Source organism: Salvelinus alpinus, chromosome 16, assembly GCF_045679555.1.
Source record: "Salvelinus alpinus chromosome 16, SLU_Salpinus.1, whole genome shotgun sequence".
Lineage (NCBI taxonomy): Eukaryota > Metazoa > Chordata > Actinopteri > Salmoniformes > Salmonidae > Salvelinus > Salvelinus alpinus.
In genome coordinates this window covers 32,359,672-32,372,502 of record NC_092101.1, presented here as the reverse complement: position 1 = coordinate 32,372,502, position 12,831 = coordinate 32,359,672, and the positions used below count along the sequence as shown (strand labels likewise).

Here is a 12,831-nt window from a genome sequence, read left to right as displayed (position 1 = left end):
CCAGCATGACAACGACCCGAAACACACAGCCAGGGCAACTAAGGAGTGGCTCCGTAAGAAGCATCTCAAGGTCCTGGAGTGGCCTAGCCAGTCTCCAGACCTGAACCCAATAGAAAATCTTTGGAGGGAGCCGAAAGTCCATATTGCCCAGCGACAGCCCCGAAACCTGAAGGATCTGGAGAAGGTCTGTATGGAGGAGTGGGCCAAAATCCCTGCTGCAGTGTGTGCAAACCTGGTCAAGAACTACAGGAAACGTATGATCTCTGTAATTGCAAACTAAGGTTTCTGTACCAAATATTCAGTTCTGCTTTTCTGATGTATCAAATACTTATGTCATGCAATAAAATGCAAATTAATTAATTAAAAATCATACAATGTGATTTTCTGGATTTTTGTTTTAGATTCCTTCTCTCACAGTTGAAGTGTACCTATGATAAAAATTACAGACCTCTACATGCTTTGTAAGTAGGAAAACCTGCAAAATTGTCAGTGTATCAAATACTTGTTCTCCCCACTGTATATACAGTACCAGTCAAAAGTTTGGACACACCTACACATTCCAGGGTTTTTCGTAATTTAAAAAAAACTATTTTCTACATCGTAGAATAATAGTGAAGACATCAAAACTATGAAATAACACATGGAATCATGTAGGAACCAAAAAAGTGTTAAACAAATTGAAAAATATTTTAGATTCTTCAAAGTAGCCAACCTTTGCCTTGATGACATCTTTGCACACTATTGGCATTCTCTCAACCAGCTTCACCTGGAATGCTTTTCTAACAGTCTTGAAGGAGTTCTCACATATGCTGAGCACTTGTTGGCTGCTTTTCCTTCACTCTGCGGTCCAACTCATCCGAAACCATCTCAATTGGGTTGAGGTCGTGTGATTGTGGAGGCCAGGTCATCTGATGCAGCACCATCACTCTCTTTCTTGGTCAAAATTCCCCAAATTAGCTTTTAACAAGGCACACCTGTTAATTGAAGTGCATTCCAGGTGACTACCTCATGAAGCTGGCTGAGAGAATGCCAAGAGTGTGCAAAGCTGTCATCAAGGGTGGCTACTTTGAAGAATCAAGTATAAAATATATTTACATTTGTTTAACACTTTATGGTTACTACATGATTCTATATGTGTTATTTCAGAGTTCTGATCTCTTCACTATTATTCTACAAAAGTATTCACCTCCTTGGCATTTTTTCCTATTTTGTTGCCTTACAACCTGGAATTAAAATATATTTTTGGGGGGTTTGTATCATTTGATTTACACAAGGCCATTCCAAGACATTTAAATGTTTCCCCTTAAACCACCCGAGTGTTACTTTAGCAGTATGCTTAGGGTCATTGTCCTGCTGGAAGGTGAACCTCCGTCCCAGTCTCAAATCTCTGGAAGACTGAAACAGGTTTCCCTCAAGAATGTTCCTGTATTTAGCGCCATCCATCATTCCTTCAGTTCTGACCAGTTTCCCAAAACCCTGCCGATGGGAAAAAAGAAAAAAAAGAAGAAAAAAAACATCCCCACAGCATGGTGCTGCCACCACCATGCTTCACTGTGGGGATGGTGTTCTCGGGGTGATGGAAAGTGTTGGGTTTGCGCCAGACATAGCGTTTTCCTTGATGGCCAAAAGCTCAATTTTAGTCTCATCTGACCAGAGTTCCTTCTTCCATATGTTTGGGGAGTCTCCCACATGCCTTTTGGTGAACACCAAACGTGTTTGCTTATATATTTTATTTAAGCAATGGCTTTTTTCTGGCCCCTCTTCCGTAAAGCCCAGCTCTGTGGAGTGTACAGCTTCAAGTGGTCCTATGGACAGATACTCCAATCTCCGCTGTGGATCTTTGCAGCTCCTTCAGGGTTATCTTTGGTCTCTTTGTTGCCTCTCTGATTAACCTCTCTAGGGTATGTGGGACGGTAGCGTCTCACCTCGTCAACAGCCAGTGAAACTGCAGGGCGCCAAATTCAAAACAACAGAAATCCCATAATTAAAATTCCTCAAACATACAAGTATTTTACACCATTTTAAAGATACACTTGTTGTAAATCCAGCCACAGTGTCCGATTTCAAAAAGGCTTTACGACGAAAGCACACCAAACGATTATGTTAGGTCAGAGCCAAGTCACAGAAAAACACAGCCATTTTTCCAGCCAAAGAGAGGAGTCACTGTAACGTTAGTCGTCGGAATGAGAAGGATCGGACCAAAGCGCAGCGTGGTAAGTGTTCATGATTATTTATTTAAACTGAACACTGAGACAAAATGAAACAACACGAAACAGTTCTGTCTGGTGCAGACACAAAAACAGAAAACAACTACCCACAAAGCATCGGTGGGGAAAAGCTACCTAAGTATGATTCTCAATCAGAGACAACCCTAGACAGCTGCCTCTGATTGAGAACCACACCCGGCCAAACACAAAGAAATACAAAACATAGAAAATGAACATAGAATGCCCACCCAAATCACACCCTGACCAAACCAAAATAGAGACATAAAAAGCTCTCTACGGTCAGGGCGTGACAGTACCCCCTCCCAAATGTGCGGACTCCGGCCGCAAAACCTGAACCCATAGGGGAAGGTCTGGGTGGGCATTTCTCCGCGGTGGCGGCTCTGGTGAGGGACGTAGACCGCTCCACCTCTGGCTCGGCCCACTTAGGTGGCGCCTCTAGAGCGGGGACCCTCGTCTAGGGTGTCAGGTAAGGTGCAGGTGATATGATCCTTAACTAGCCTCTCAAGGCACTTCATGATGACAGAAGTGAGTGCTACGGAGCGATTAGTCATTTAGTTCAGTTGCCTTTGCTTTCTTGGATACAGGAACAATGGTGGACATCTTGCAGCAAGTGGGGATAGCTGACTGGGATAGAGAGAGATTGAATATGTCCGTAAACACTCCAGCCAGGATACGGCTAGGGATGCAATCTGGGCTGGCAGCCTTGCAAGGGTTAACACACTTATATGTCTTACTCAGAAAATGAGAGCCCACAGTCCTCGGGAGTGGCCTGTGTTGGTCGCACTGTGTTATCATCAAAACGGGTGAAGAAGGTGTTTAGCTTGTCCAGGAACAAGATGTCGGTGTCCGCAACGTGGCTGGTTTTCCCTTTGTAGTCCATGATTGTCTGGAGTCCCTGCCACATAGATCTCATGTTGAATTGCGACTCTAACTTTGTCTCTGTACTGACGTTTTCCTTGTTTGATTGCCTTAGAGGGCATAACTGCATTGTTTGTATTCAACCATATTCCCGGTCACCTTGCCATGGTTAAATGCCGTGGTTCGTGGTTTCAGTTTTGCATGAATGCTGCCATCTATCCATGCTTTTTGGTTTGGGAAGGTTTTAATAGTCAGTGGGAACAACATCCCCTATACACTTCCTGATTAACTCAGTCACTGTGTCAGTGTATACGTCAATGATATTCTCAGAAGCAACCCGGAACATATCCCAGTACACATGATCAAAACATTCTTGAAGCATGGATTCTGATTGGTCAGACCAGCGTTGAATAGACCTTAGCATGGGTACTTCCTGTTTGAGCGTCTGCCTATAGGAAGGGCGGAGCGGAGTGGAGTCGTGATCTGATTTGCCAAACGGAGGGCGGGGGAGGGCCTTGTAGCCATCCCAGAAGGGAGAGAAACAAAGGTAAAAAAAAATTGAAGCGCGAGTTGTACAGGCAATGTGTTAATAGAACTTCGGTTGCTTTTTCTTCAGATTCGCTTTTTTAAAGTCCCCAGCTACAATAAATGCGGCTTCAGGATTTGTGGCTTTCAGTTTGCACAAAGTCCAGTGTAGTTCCTTGAGGGCAGTCGTGGTATCGGCTTGAGGGGGAATATACACGGCTGGTACTATAACCGAAGATAAATCTCTTGGGAGGTAATACGGTCTGCATTTGATTGCGAGGTCGGTATTCTAGGTCGGGTGAACAAAAGTACTTGAATTCCTGTACGTTATCAGAATCACACCATGAGTAGTTAATCATGAAACATACACCTCAGGCCTTTCTTTTGTGCTCTCCATGTTCTCAGTCACTTGGAGGATAGCAGAGAGAACAGAGTGTGTGTGATTGCTTAGCCTTGAAGCAGTCATCCATTCAGCCCCTCTGTCATTAGACCCTGTGGTTTGGCGAACGTCCAACATGCCATGTTTACCACATAGAGAGAGCTCTACTTTCCAGTCCATCTCCCTATGTCTTTTCCTCTCTGGTATCTTTTCTTGAGGTGGGACAGATTTCCACTTTGTTGTCTCAGGCCATTAATTCACTCACTCACTCACTAACTCACTCACTCACTCACTCACTCACTCACTCACTCACTCACTCACTCACTCACTCACTCACTCACTCACTCACTCACTCACTCACTCACACCTCAAGTGCCATGAGGAGGTTCGGGGAGGAAGGTGCCAACCCTTTACTTTATATTCTCTAAACCTTACTACTGTCCAAGACCTTGTTTGCCAAATAAGGAAGCATCTGTCTTGTGATTCTTCTGAAAAGATGGAGAAGAGGATTGCATGCCTGGGCAGTTGGATGGAGTATAATAATATTTGAGTAAATAAATGATAACAAGTTAGAATGGTGGGAAACCTGACAGGAATGACTGATTGGACGTGTTTATGACTGATATTGTTCAAAATGTATTTTCAAAACATATTGGCCTTAATTTTGTCAGAACCTGAATAATAGTGTTCAATACAAAACCAGTCTGTCTGTCCCTGTCTTTTACCAGCAATCCCAAAGTGTTTAGATATCTCAAAACGTTGGCTGAACAAACTGTAGTGTAAATACTCTAACTAAATACCTCACCCATTTGCTCATGAGGAATCATCTTGAAAGTAAAGAAAAACTTGCACACAGCGATTCCCAGTATCACTTCAGTATATTAAGCTTACGTATCGTCCTCTCTGCCTTCGTCAGAGCTTCTTCCTCTTGACAATTAATCATGTATAATCACATCACATCCAGTGTCCGAATTATACATTGAGTCATGATCTCATCTCATAATCTCATCCACCCACCTTCTCCTTTCCTCTTCCAGATCCAGTGTTCTCCGATACTTGCAAGATCGACAACAAGTTCCTCTCTCTGAACTACCTAGCTGGCTACGTAGAGTCCCAGGCCTCTAAAGGCTGTGTCCTGTCTGGACCAGACCAGGACCAAGAGGTCCACATCATCGAGCTGCAAGCACCCAACTCTAGTAGGTCAGTACTGTAATCCACCACAACCATAACATAACCACAACACAACCATAACACAACCGTAACATAAACATAACTCCAGCTGGTCAGTACTGTAGCCCACGACCAGAACCAAAACATAGTCTGACCCAAATAGGGTGCACGTTTATCTAGTTTGGGCTGGTTTCCTGGACACAGATTAAGCCTAGTTCTGGACTAAAGAACACTTTCAATGGAGATTCTCTATTGAGCTTGCTTTAAGTCGAGGAGCAGGCTTAATCTGTCACTGGGAAACTGGCCCTTTATGTCAATATGATACACATTATGTCGATCACTGTAACTCTTAACATGAACCTTAATGATCTCAGTGTAATTTCCCCATTACAAGAGGCCAGAATGGTCTCTCTCTCTGGTAGTTTGTTTTGGATACGAAGGAAGAGGGGGGTAATATTGACCTTAGAGTTCTTAACAGAACGTCATATCTCAGGCTCAGAGTCTGTGGTTGTCCCAAAATGGCACCCTATTCACTATTCGGGATGCAACCTATCTCCAGTCTGCCAGATAATCGCCTCACTCTTCCAGTGGTGTGATTACTTTGTATATGCATGAAGAGCCCAGAAATACATGTATTTTACCATACTGTTGCTATGTGGTCTGGTCTGTTACACGCATGTCCTCCTCTTCCTGGGAATACTTCCAGTTTCTTAATCAGTTGGCCAGACTGAGAGAAGGCATGTAAATACAGAGTGTTTTGGGCCTTCCAAAATTCTTATCTCTCTCTCTCTCTCCCCCCCATCCTCCTTGAGCAGTGCGTTCCAGGTGGATGTGATCGTTGATCTGAGGCCGTTGGGGGCAGATGTTCTGTTGCCTCGTGACATCGTGCTGCTGCTGAAGTGTCAGAAGTCTGTCAACTGGGTCATCAAGGCTCACAGCATCAGCGGGAAACTGAATGTAGTGGTACGTGACTCAGAACGTCACTCTGAACGTAACAAACACAGCCTCTCCTTTAGTTAAGAGCTGTTTTGACCTAAATAAAAATTATTTGATTTTCAGTAGTAGCAGTTTATTTAAAGGCCATCTCCAGAGGCCCCAAGACTCCATCCCTCAGCTTTATAGCAAACCAAGTGGCGGCACTGTTATTGAGTTTTTTTCAAATTGAGTAGTTCAACTTTCAGATTTTTCACTGCCAATATTTTTTTCACTGTCTCAGTAACACATCACAATGGCACCGGTGGTGTGAGGGAATACAGGCAGAAGAACCATGTCACAACACATGACTAGACGGGCACAGCAGACAGACAGGCATGTCACCACTTTGTGTTGCTGACCAATACATTTGTCACAATCAAATCAAATCAAATCAAATCAAATTTTATTAGTCACATACACATGGTTAGCAGATGTTAATGCGAGTGTAGCGAAATGCTTGTGCTTCTAGTTCCGACAATGCAGTAATAACCAACAGTAATCTAACCTAACAATTCCACAACTACTACCTTACACACACACACAAGTGTAAAGGGATAAAGAATATGTACATAAAGATATATGAATGAGTGGTGGTACAGAACGGCATGGCAGATGCAGTAGATGGTATAGAGTGCGGTATATACATATGAGATGAGTACTGTAGGGTATGTAAACATAAAGTGGCATAGTTTAAAGTGGCTAGTGGTACATGTATTACATAAAGATGGCAAGATGCAGTAGATGATATAGAGTACAGTATATACATATGAGATGGGTAATGTAGGGTATGTAAACATTGTATTAAGTGGCATTGTTTAAAGTGGCTAGTGGTACATTTTTACATAATTTCCATCAATTCCCATTTTTAAAGTGGCTGGAGTTGAGTCAGTATGTTGGCAGCGGCCGCTAAATGTTAGTGGTGGCTGTTTAACAGTCTGATGGCCTTGAGATAGAAGCTGTTTTTCAGTCTCTCGGTCCCTGCTTTGATGCACCTGTACTGACCTCGCCTTCTGGATGATAGCGGGGTGAACAGGCAGTGGCTTGGGTGGTTGTTGTCCTTGATGATCTTTATGGCCTTCCTGTGACATCGGGTGGTGTAGGTGTCCTGGAGGGCAGGTAGTTTGCCCCTGGTGATGCGTTCTGCAGACCTCACTACCCTCTGGAGAGCCTTACGGTTGTGGGCGGAGCAGTTGCCGTACCAGGCGGTGATACAGCCCGACAGGATGCTCTCGATTGTGCATCTGTAGAAGTTTGTGAGTGCTTTTGGTGACAAGCCGAATTTCTTCAGCCTCCTGAGGTTGAAGAGGCGCTGCTGCGCCTTCTTCACAACGCTGTCTGTGTGGGTGGACCAATTCAGTTTGTCCGTGATGTGTACACCGAGGAACTTAAAACTTTCCACCTTCTCCACTACTGACCCGTCGATGTGGATAGGGGGGTGCTCCCTCTGCTGTTTCCTGAAGTCCACAATCATCTCCTTTGTTTTGTTGACGTTGAGTGTGAGGTTATTTTCCTGACACCACACTCCGAGGGCCCTCACCTCCTCCCTGTAGGCCGTCTCGTCGTTGTTGGTAATCAAGCCTACCACTGTAGTGTCATCCGCAAACTTGATGATTGAGTTGGAGGCGTGCATGGCCACGCAGTCGTGGGTGAACAGGGAGTACAGGAGAGGGCTCAGAACGCACCCTTGTGGGGCCCCAGTGTTGAGGATCAGCGGGGTGGAGATGTTGTTACCTACCCTCACCACCTGGGGGCGGCCCGTCAGGAAGTCCAGGACCCAGTTGCACAGGGCGGGGTCGAGACCCAGGGTCTCGAGCTTGATGACGAGTTTGGAGGGTACTATGGTGTTAAATGCTGAGCTGTAATCGATGAACAGCATTCTCACATGGGTATTCCTCTTGTCCAGATGGGTTAGGGCAGTGTGCAGTGTGGTTGCGATTGCGTCGTCTGTGGACCTATTGGGTCGGTAAGCAAATTGGAGTGGGTCTAGGGTGTCCGGTAGGGTGGAGGTGATATGGTCCTTGACTAGTCTCTCAAAGCACTTCATGATGACGGAAGTGAGTGCTACGGGGCGGTAGTCGTTTAGCTCAGTTACCTTAGCTTTCTTGGGAACAGGAACAATGGTGGCCCTCTTGAAGCATGTGGGAACAGCAGACTGGGATAAGGATTGATTGAATATGTCCGTAAACACACCAGCCAGCTGGTCTGCGCATGCTCTGAGGACGCGGCTGGGAATGCCGTCTGGGCCTGCAGCCTTGCGAGGGTTAACACGTTTAAATGTTTTACTCACCTCGGCTGCAGTGAAGGAGAGCCCGCAGGTTTTGGTAGGGGGCCGTGTCAGTGGCACTGTATTGTCCTCAAAGCGGGCAAAAAAGTTGTTTAGCCTGTCTGGGAGCAAGACATCCTGGTCCGCGACGGGGCTGGTTTTCTTTTTGTAATCCGTGATTGACTGTAGACCCTGCCACATACCTCTTGTGTCTGAGCTGTTGAATTGCGACTCGATTTTGTCTCTGTACTGAGACTTAGCCTGTTTGATTGCCTTGCGGAGAGAATAGCTACACTGTTTGTATTCGGTCATGCTTCCGGTCACCTTGCCCTGGTTAAAAGCAGTGGTTCGCGCTTTCAGTTTCACGCGAATGCTGCCGTCAATCCACGGTTTCTGGTTTGGGAATGTTTTTATCGTTGCTGTGGGTACGACATCGTCAATGCACTTCCTAATGAACTCGCTCACCGAATCAGCATATTCGTCAATATTGTTGTTGGACGCGATGCGGAACATATTCCAATCCGCGTGATCGAAGCAGTCTTGAAGCGTGGATTCAGATTGGTCGGACCAGCGTTGAACAGACCTGAGCGCGGGAGCTTGTTGTTTGAGTTTCTGTTTGTAGGCTGGAATCAACAAAATGGAGTCGTGTTGCAATCTGAGGAGTGTTGAAGTGGCACCTGGTTTCAACCTGCCTGCAGGGGGTGGAAGGAGGGAGGGGGATGGATGAACCGTGAAATATCACCCTGACAGCACTAAGGGTTGTCATCGCATCAAATAAGGAGGGGAAAGGAGGAGGAGAAAGGGGGAAGAGGAGGGGGGCAAGACATTTTCATAGGCCTGACCTGTTTGTCATCCATGATAATGTGAGTTATGAGCGCTGCTGACTGCAGGCTCTGGCTACCTCCCAAATGACACCCTATTCCCTATAAAGTCAACTACTTTTGACCAAAGTACTATGGGCCCTGGTCAAAAGTAAGTGCACTATAATGGGAATAGGGTGCCATTTGGGACCAGCCCTAGCTCTGCCGATGGTTTCACCAGACCTGAGTGCTTTGGATTGCAGAAATGGTAGGGTGTTTGGATGGGTAGGCGTATAACGCAAACGTCTATTAACCCAAAGGTTGTGAGTTTGCATCTCATCACAGACAATTTTAGCTAATTAGCAACCTTTTAAATACTTACTACGTTTCAGCTACTTTGCAACTACTTAGCATGTTAGCTAACCCTTTTCACTAACCCTAACCTTAACCCTTTAACTTAACTCCTAAACTTAACCCTAACCGTAACCCTAACCCCTAGCCTAGCTAACATTAGCCACCTAGCTAGAATTCGTAACATGTCATATGTTTTGCTACTTCGTAACATATTGTACGTTTGCAAATTCATAACATATTGTACGTTTGGAAAATTCATAACATATAATATGAATTGTAATTTGTAACATATCATACGAAATGGGTGATGGACATCCACAAATGAATATATGCCATACGATACGTAACATATCATGCTAAATGGAGTGTCTCGGATTTACATACAGAATCAGGTTAAAATCCTGTGTAATAAATGCATCCATGACTGTCTGTAGAATTTAAATATTGATTCATTCTTGTTAACATTGACACCCACACACTGTGGTCGTTTCTACACGTTTATTGTCATTGAAAGACATACATACACACATTTACAAGGCTTACACCAAGGGATAATTATTTGGTTTAAGGTTGACAATGCAATGTATGTATAAAAAAATAAACCATTTACTTATATCTGAAGTCATAATGATGGATAGCACTTACACCTTTGGCACATAGCCATCAGATATCTAATGGATATAAAATGTGTTTTGTCTATTAATAAGACAGTTTTTTTTTTTACCTAAAGGTGGGTTATTTGAGTGCCAATTGTAATTTACAATGATGACCTGGACTAAAGGAAAAAAGACCATCTCTGTGGCCCAAACGAAACTGGCCTGCCCTCCTATCTTATCATCTTTATGAGTGCTGCGTAGCTCCATTCCATGGTCCCTATGCAAAGTGCTGACCTCAGTGGAGGTGTCTTGTGTTGTCTTATGGGCTCTGGGTCTCTGCTACCCTGGGTTGGTTCCCACATTATGTAACAGTCACCCTCATGCAGGCAGGGTGGGTGTGTGCATCTGCTAGGCAGCCAGCTCTGTTTAGGCCCAGGACTGCATCCCAAATGGCACCCTATTCCGTATGTAGTGTACTGCTTTTGACCAGGGTCCATGGATCTCTGGTCACAAATAGTGCACTATATAGGAATTAGGGTGCCATTTGGGACACAGACCTACACTCAGCCCCAGCCACCTTCTGCCTGTTTGTACAACTACACTTTAGGCTGTCACTGCACTGAATCAATCAGGCCAACAGAGCAGGTCTACGGTTGGCTACAGTAGTAGGTTACGCTAATAGAAAAATTTGAGGGAGGAGGGGACTGGGGACACATGGTAGCGATGGGCTGTGATCCTGACCTACAGTTTACTGTTCTAGGACAGTACCAGCTTGGTCCGATATGGGTTGGCAGGTAGCCTAGTGGTTAAGAGCGTTGGGACAGTAAATGAAAGGTCGTTGGTTCAAATCCCCAAGCTGACTACATGGAGAAAAAACATATGCTGATGTGCCCTTGAGCAAAGCACTTAACCCCATTTGCTTTGGATAAATTACTAAAATGTAAATATCTGTTTAACATGACAGGTAATAACCAAATCAAATATTATTTGTCACATGCTCCGAATACTTGAACCGTGAAATGCTCGCAGATCTCGACAAACCATTTCTGTCTGAACCTTGTGTTGTGCACGGGGGCATTGTCATGCTGAAACAGGAAAGGGACTTCCCCAAATGGTTGTCACAAAGTTGGAAGCACTGAATCGTCTAGAATGTCATTGTAGGCTGCAGCGTTAACATTTCCCTTCACTGGAACAAAGGGGCATAACCATTATTCCTCCTCCACCAAACTTTACATTTGGCACTATGTATTGGGGCAGGTCGGACTGCCAGATGGTGAAACGTGATTCATCACTCAAGAGAAGATGTTTCCACTGCTCCAAAGTCCAGTGTCGGCGAGTTTTACACCACTCTAGCCGACACTTGGCGCATGATGATCTTATGCTTGTGTGCGGCTGCTTGGCCATGGAAACCCATTTCATGAAACTCCCGACGAACAGTTATTGTGCTGACTTTGCTTCCAGAGGCAGTTTGGAACTCGATGGTGAGTGTTGCAACCAGACAAGTTTTAAGTGCTACATGCTTCAGCACTCGACGGTCCCGTTCTGTGAGCTTGTTTGGCCTACCACTTTGCGGCTGAGCCGTTGTTACGCCTAGATGTTTCCACTTCACTATAACAACACTTATAGTTGACCGGGGCAGCTGTATCAGGGCGGAAATTTGACGAACTGACTTGTTGGAAAGGTGGCATCCTGTGACGGTGCCACGTTGACTGAGCTCTTCATTAAGGCCATTCTACTTTATGGAGATTGCATGGCTGTGTGCTCGATTTTATACACCTGTCAGCAACGTGTTTGGCTGAAATAACTGAATCCACTAATTTGAAGGGGTGTCCACATACTTTTGTATATATAGTGTATCATTTTGTGTATATATAGTGTATCATTAAGGGATCATTATAGGAAACAGATAATACATTCATTGTTATGTATACATTATTGATAACTTCAATTTCAAATGTTTACTGAATCTATGGACAACTGCCCATTTGCTCCCGCCCGCTGGTCTGCCGGATCACCTGTTGCCATTTCTCCCATTCTGTCTCGGCTTCTATCTGTCCAAGCTCTTCATCAGTATAATCTGGCCCATATAAATATGGTTCTGCAAAGTATGCATCCTCTTCAGGCTTGTAGCTGTCCGACTCAGATATGTTTTGATTTTTATGTAATTGTTTTGGGCAGTGTAGCGCTTGAAAGGTGTGTCTGTACTGCGCTATCCTCGAGTAGCAGGCTCTGTAGAATTTGGAGGTGTGGCTAAGCAAGACGAGCAGCACGCGGATGTAGTAGTGACGTAGAAATTAGTTCCAATACAAGGGTAAACACAGTTCGGGATATACACATTTATGCTCGTAATTGTGGAAAAAGTGTTTCGATATTGACATGCCTGTATAGCCCAGATGTTTTGAAACACGTTTTTTGGGGTGAGTCTGGCCACTACAACGATATGACTCTTGCAAGCAACTAAGACAGCCAAATAAATCTCAGGAATGGAAGTCTGACCAAAACAATTGCCTGGGTGAGGTTTCAACACTAAAAGTAAGTCGAAAATGAGGTCTAACATGTTAAAAACTGAAATATCCCTTTAAGCATTATTTTGGCTATTTAGCAGTCTTATGGCTTGGGGTAGAAGCTGTCTTTGAGCCTGTTAGTCTGACAGCCGATGCTCCGGTACCATTTGCCAGATCGT

General features: G+C 44.6%; 1 protein-coding gene across 1 annotated transcript in view; it reads left to right on the top strand.

Annotated features, from left to right (window-relative positions):
• The window catches only part of LOC139541385 (transforming growth factor beta receptor type 3-like), a 172,466-nt gene that overhangs the window by 124,808 nt on the left and 34,827 nt on the right, over nt 1-12,831 (top strand). The window contains exons 6-7 of the mRNA XM_071345985.1: nt 5,028-5,190; nt 5,976-6,123. Of these exons, the coding sequence (XP_071202086.1) occupies nt 5,028-5,190; nt 5,976-6,123 (311 nt within the window). The remainder of the gene's footprint in view (nt 1-5,027; nt 5,191-5,975; nt 6,124-12,831) is intronic.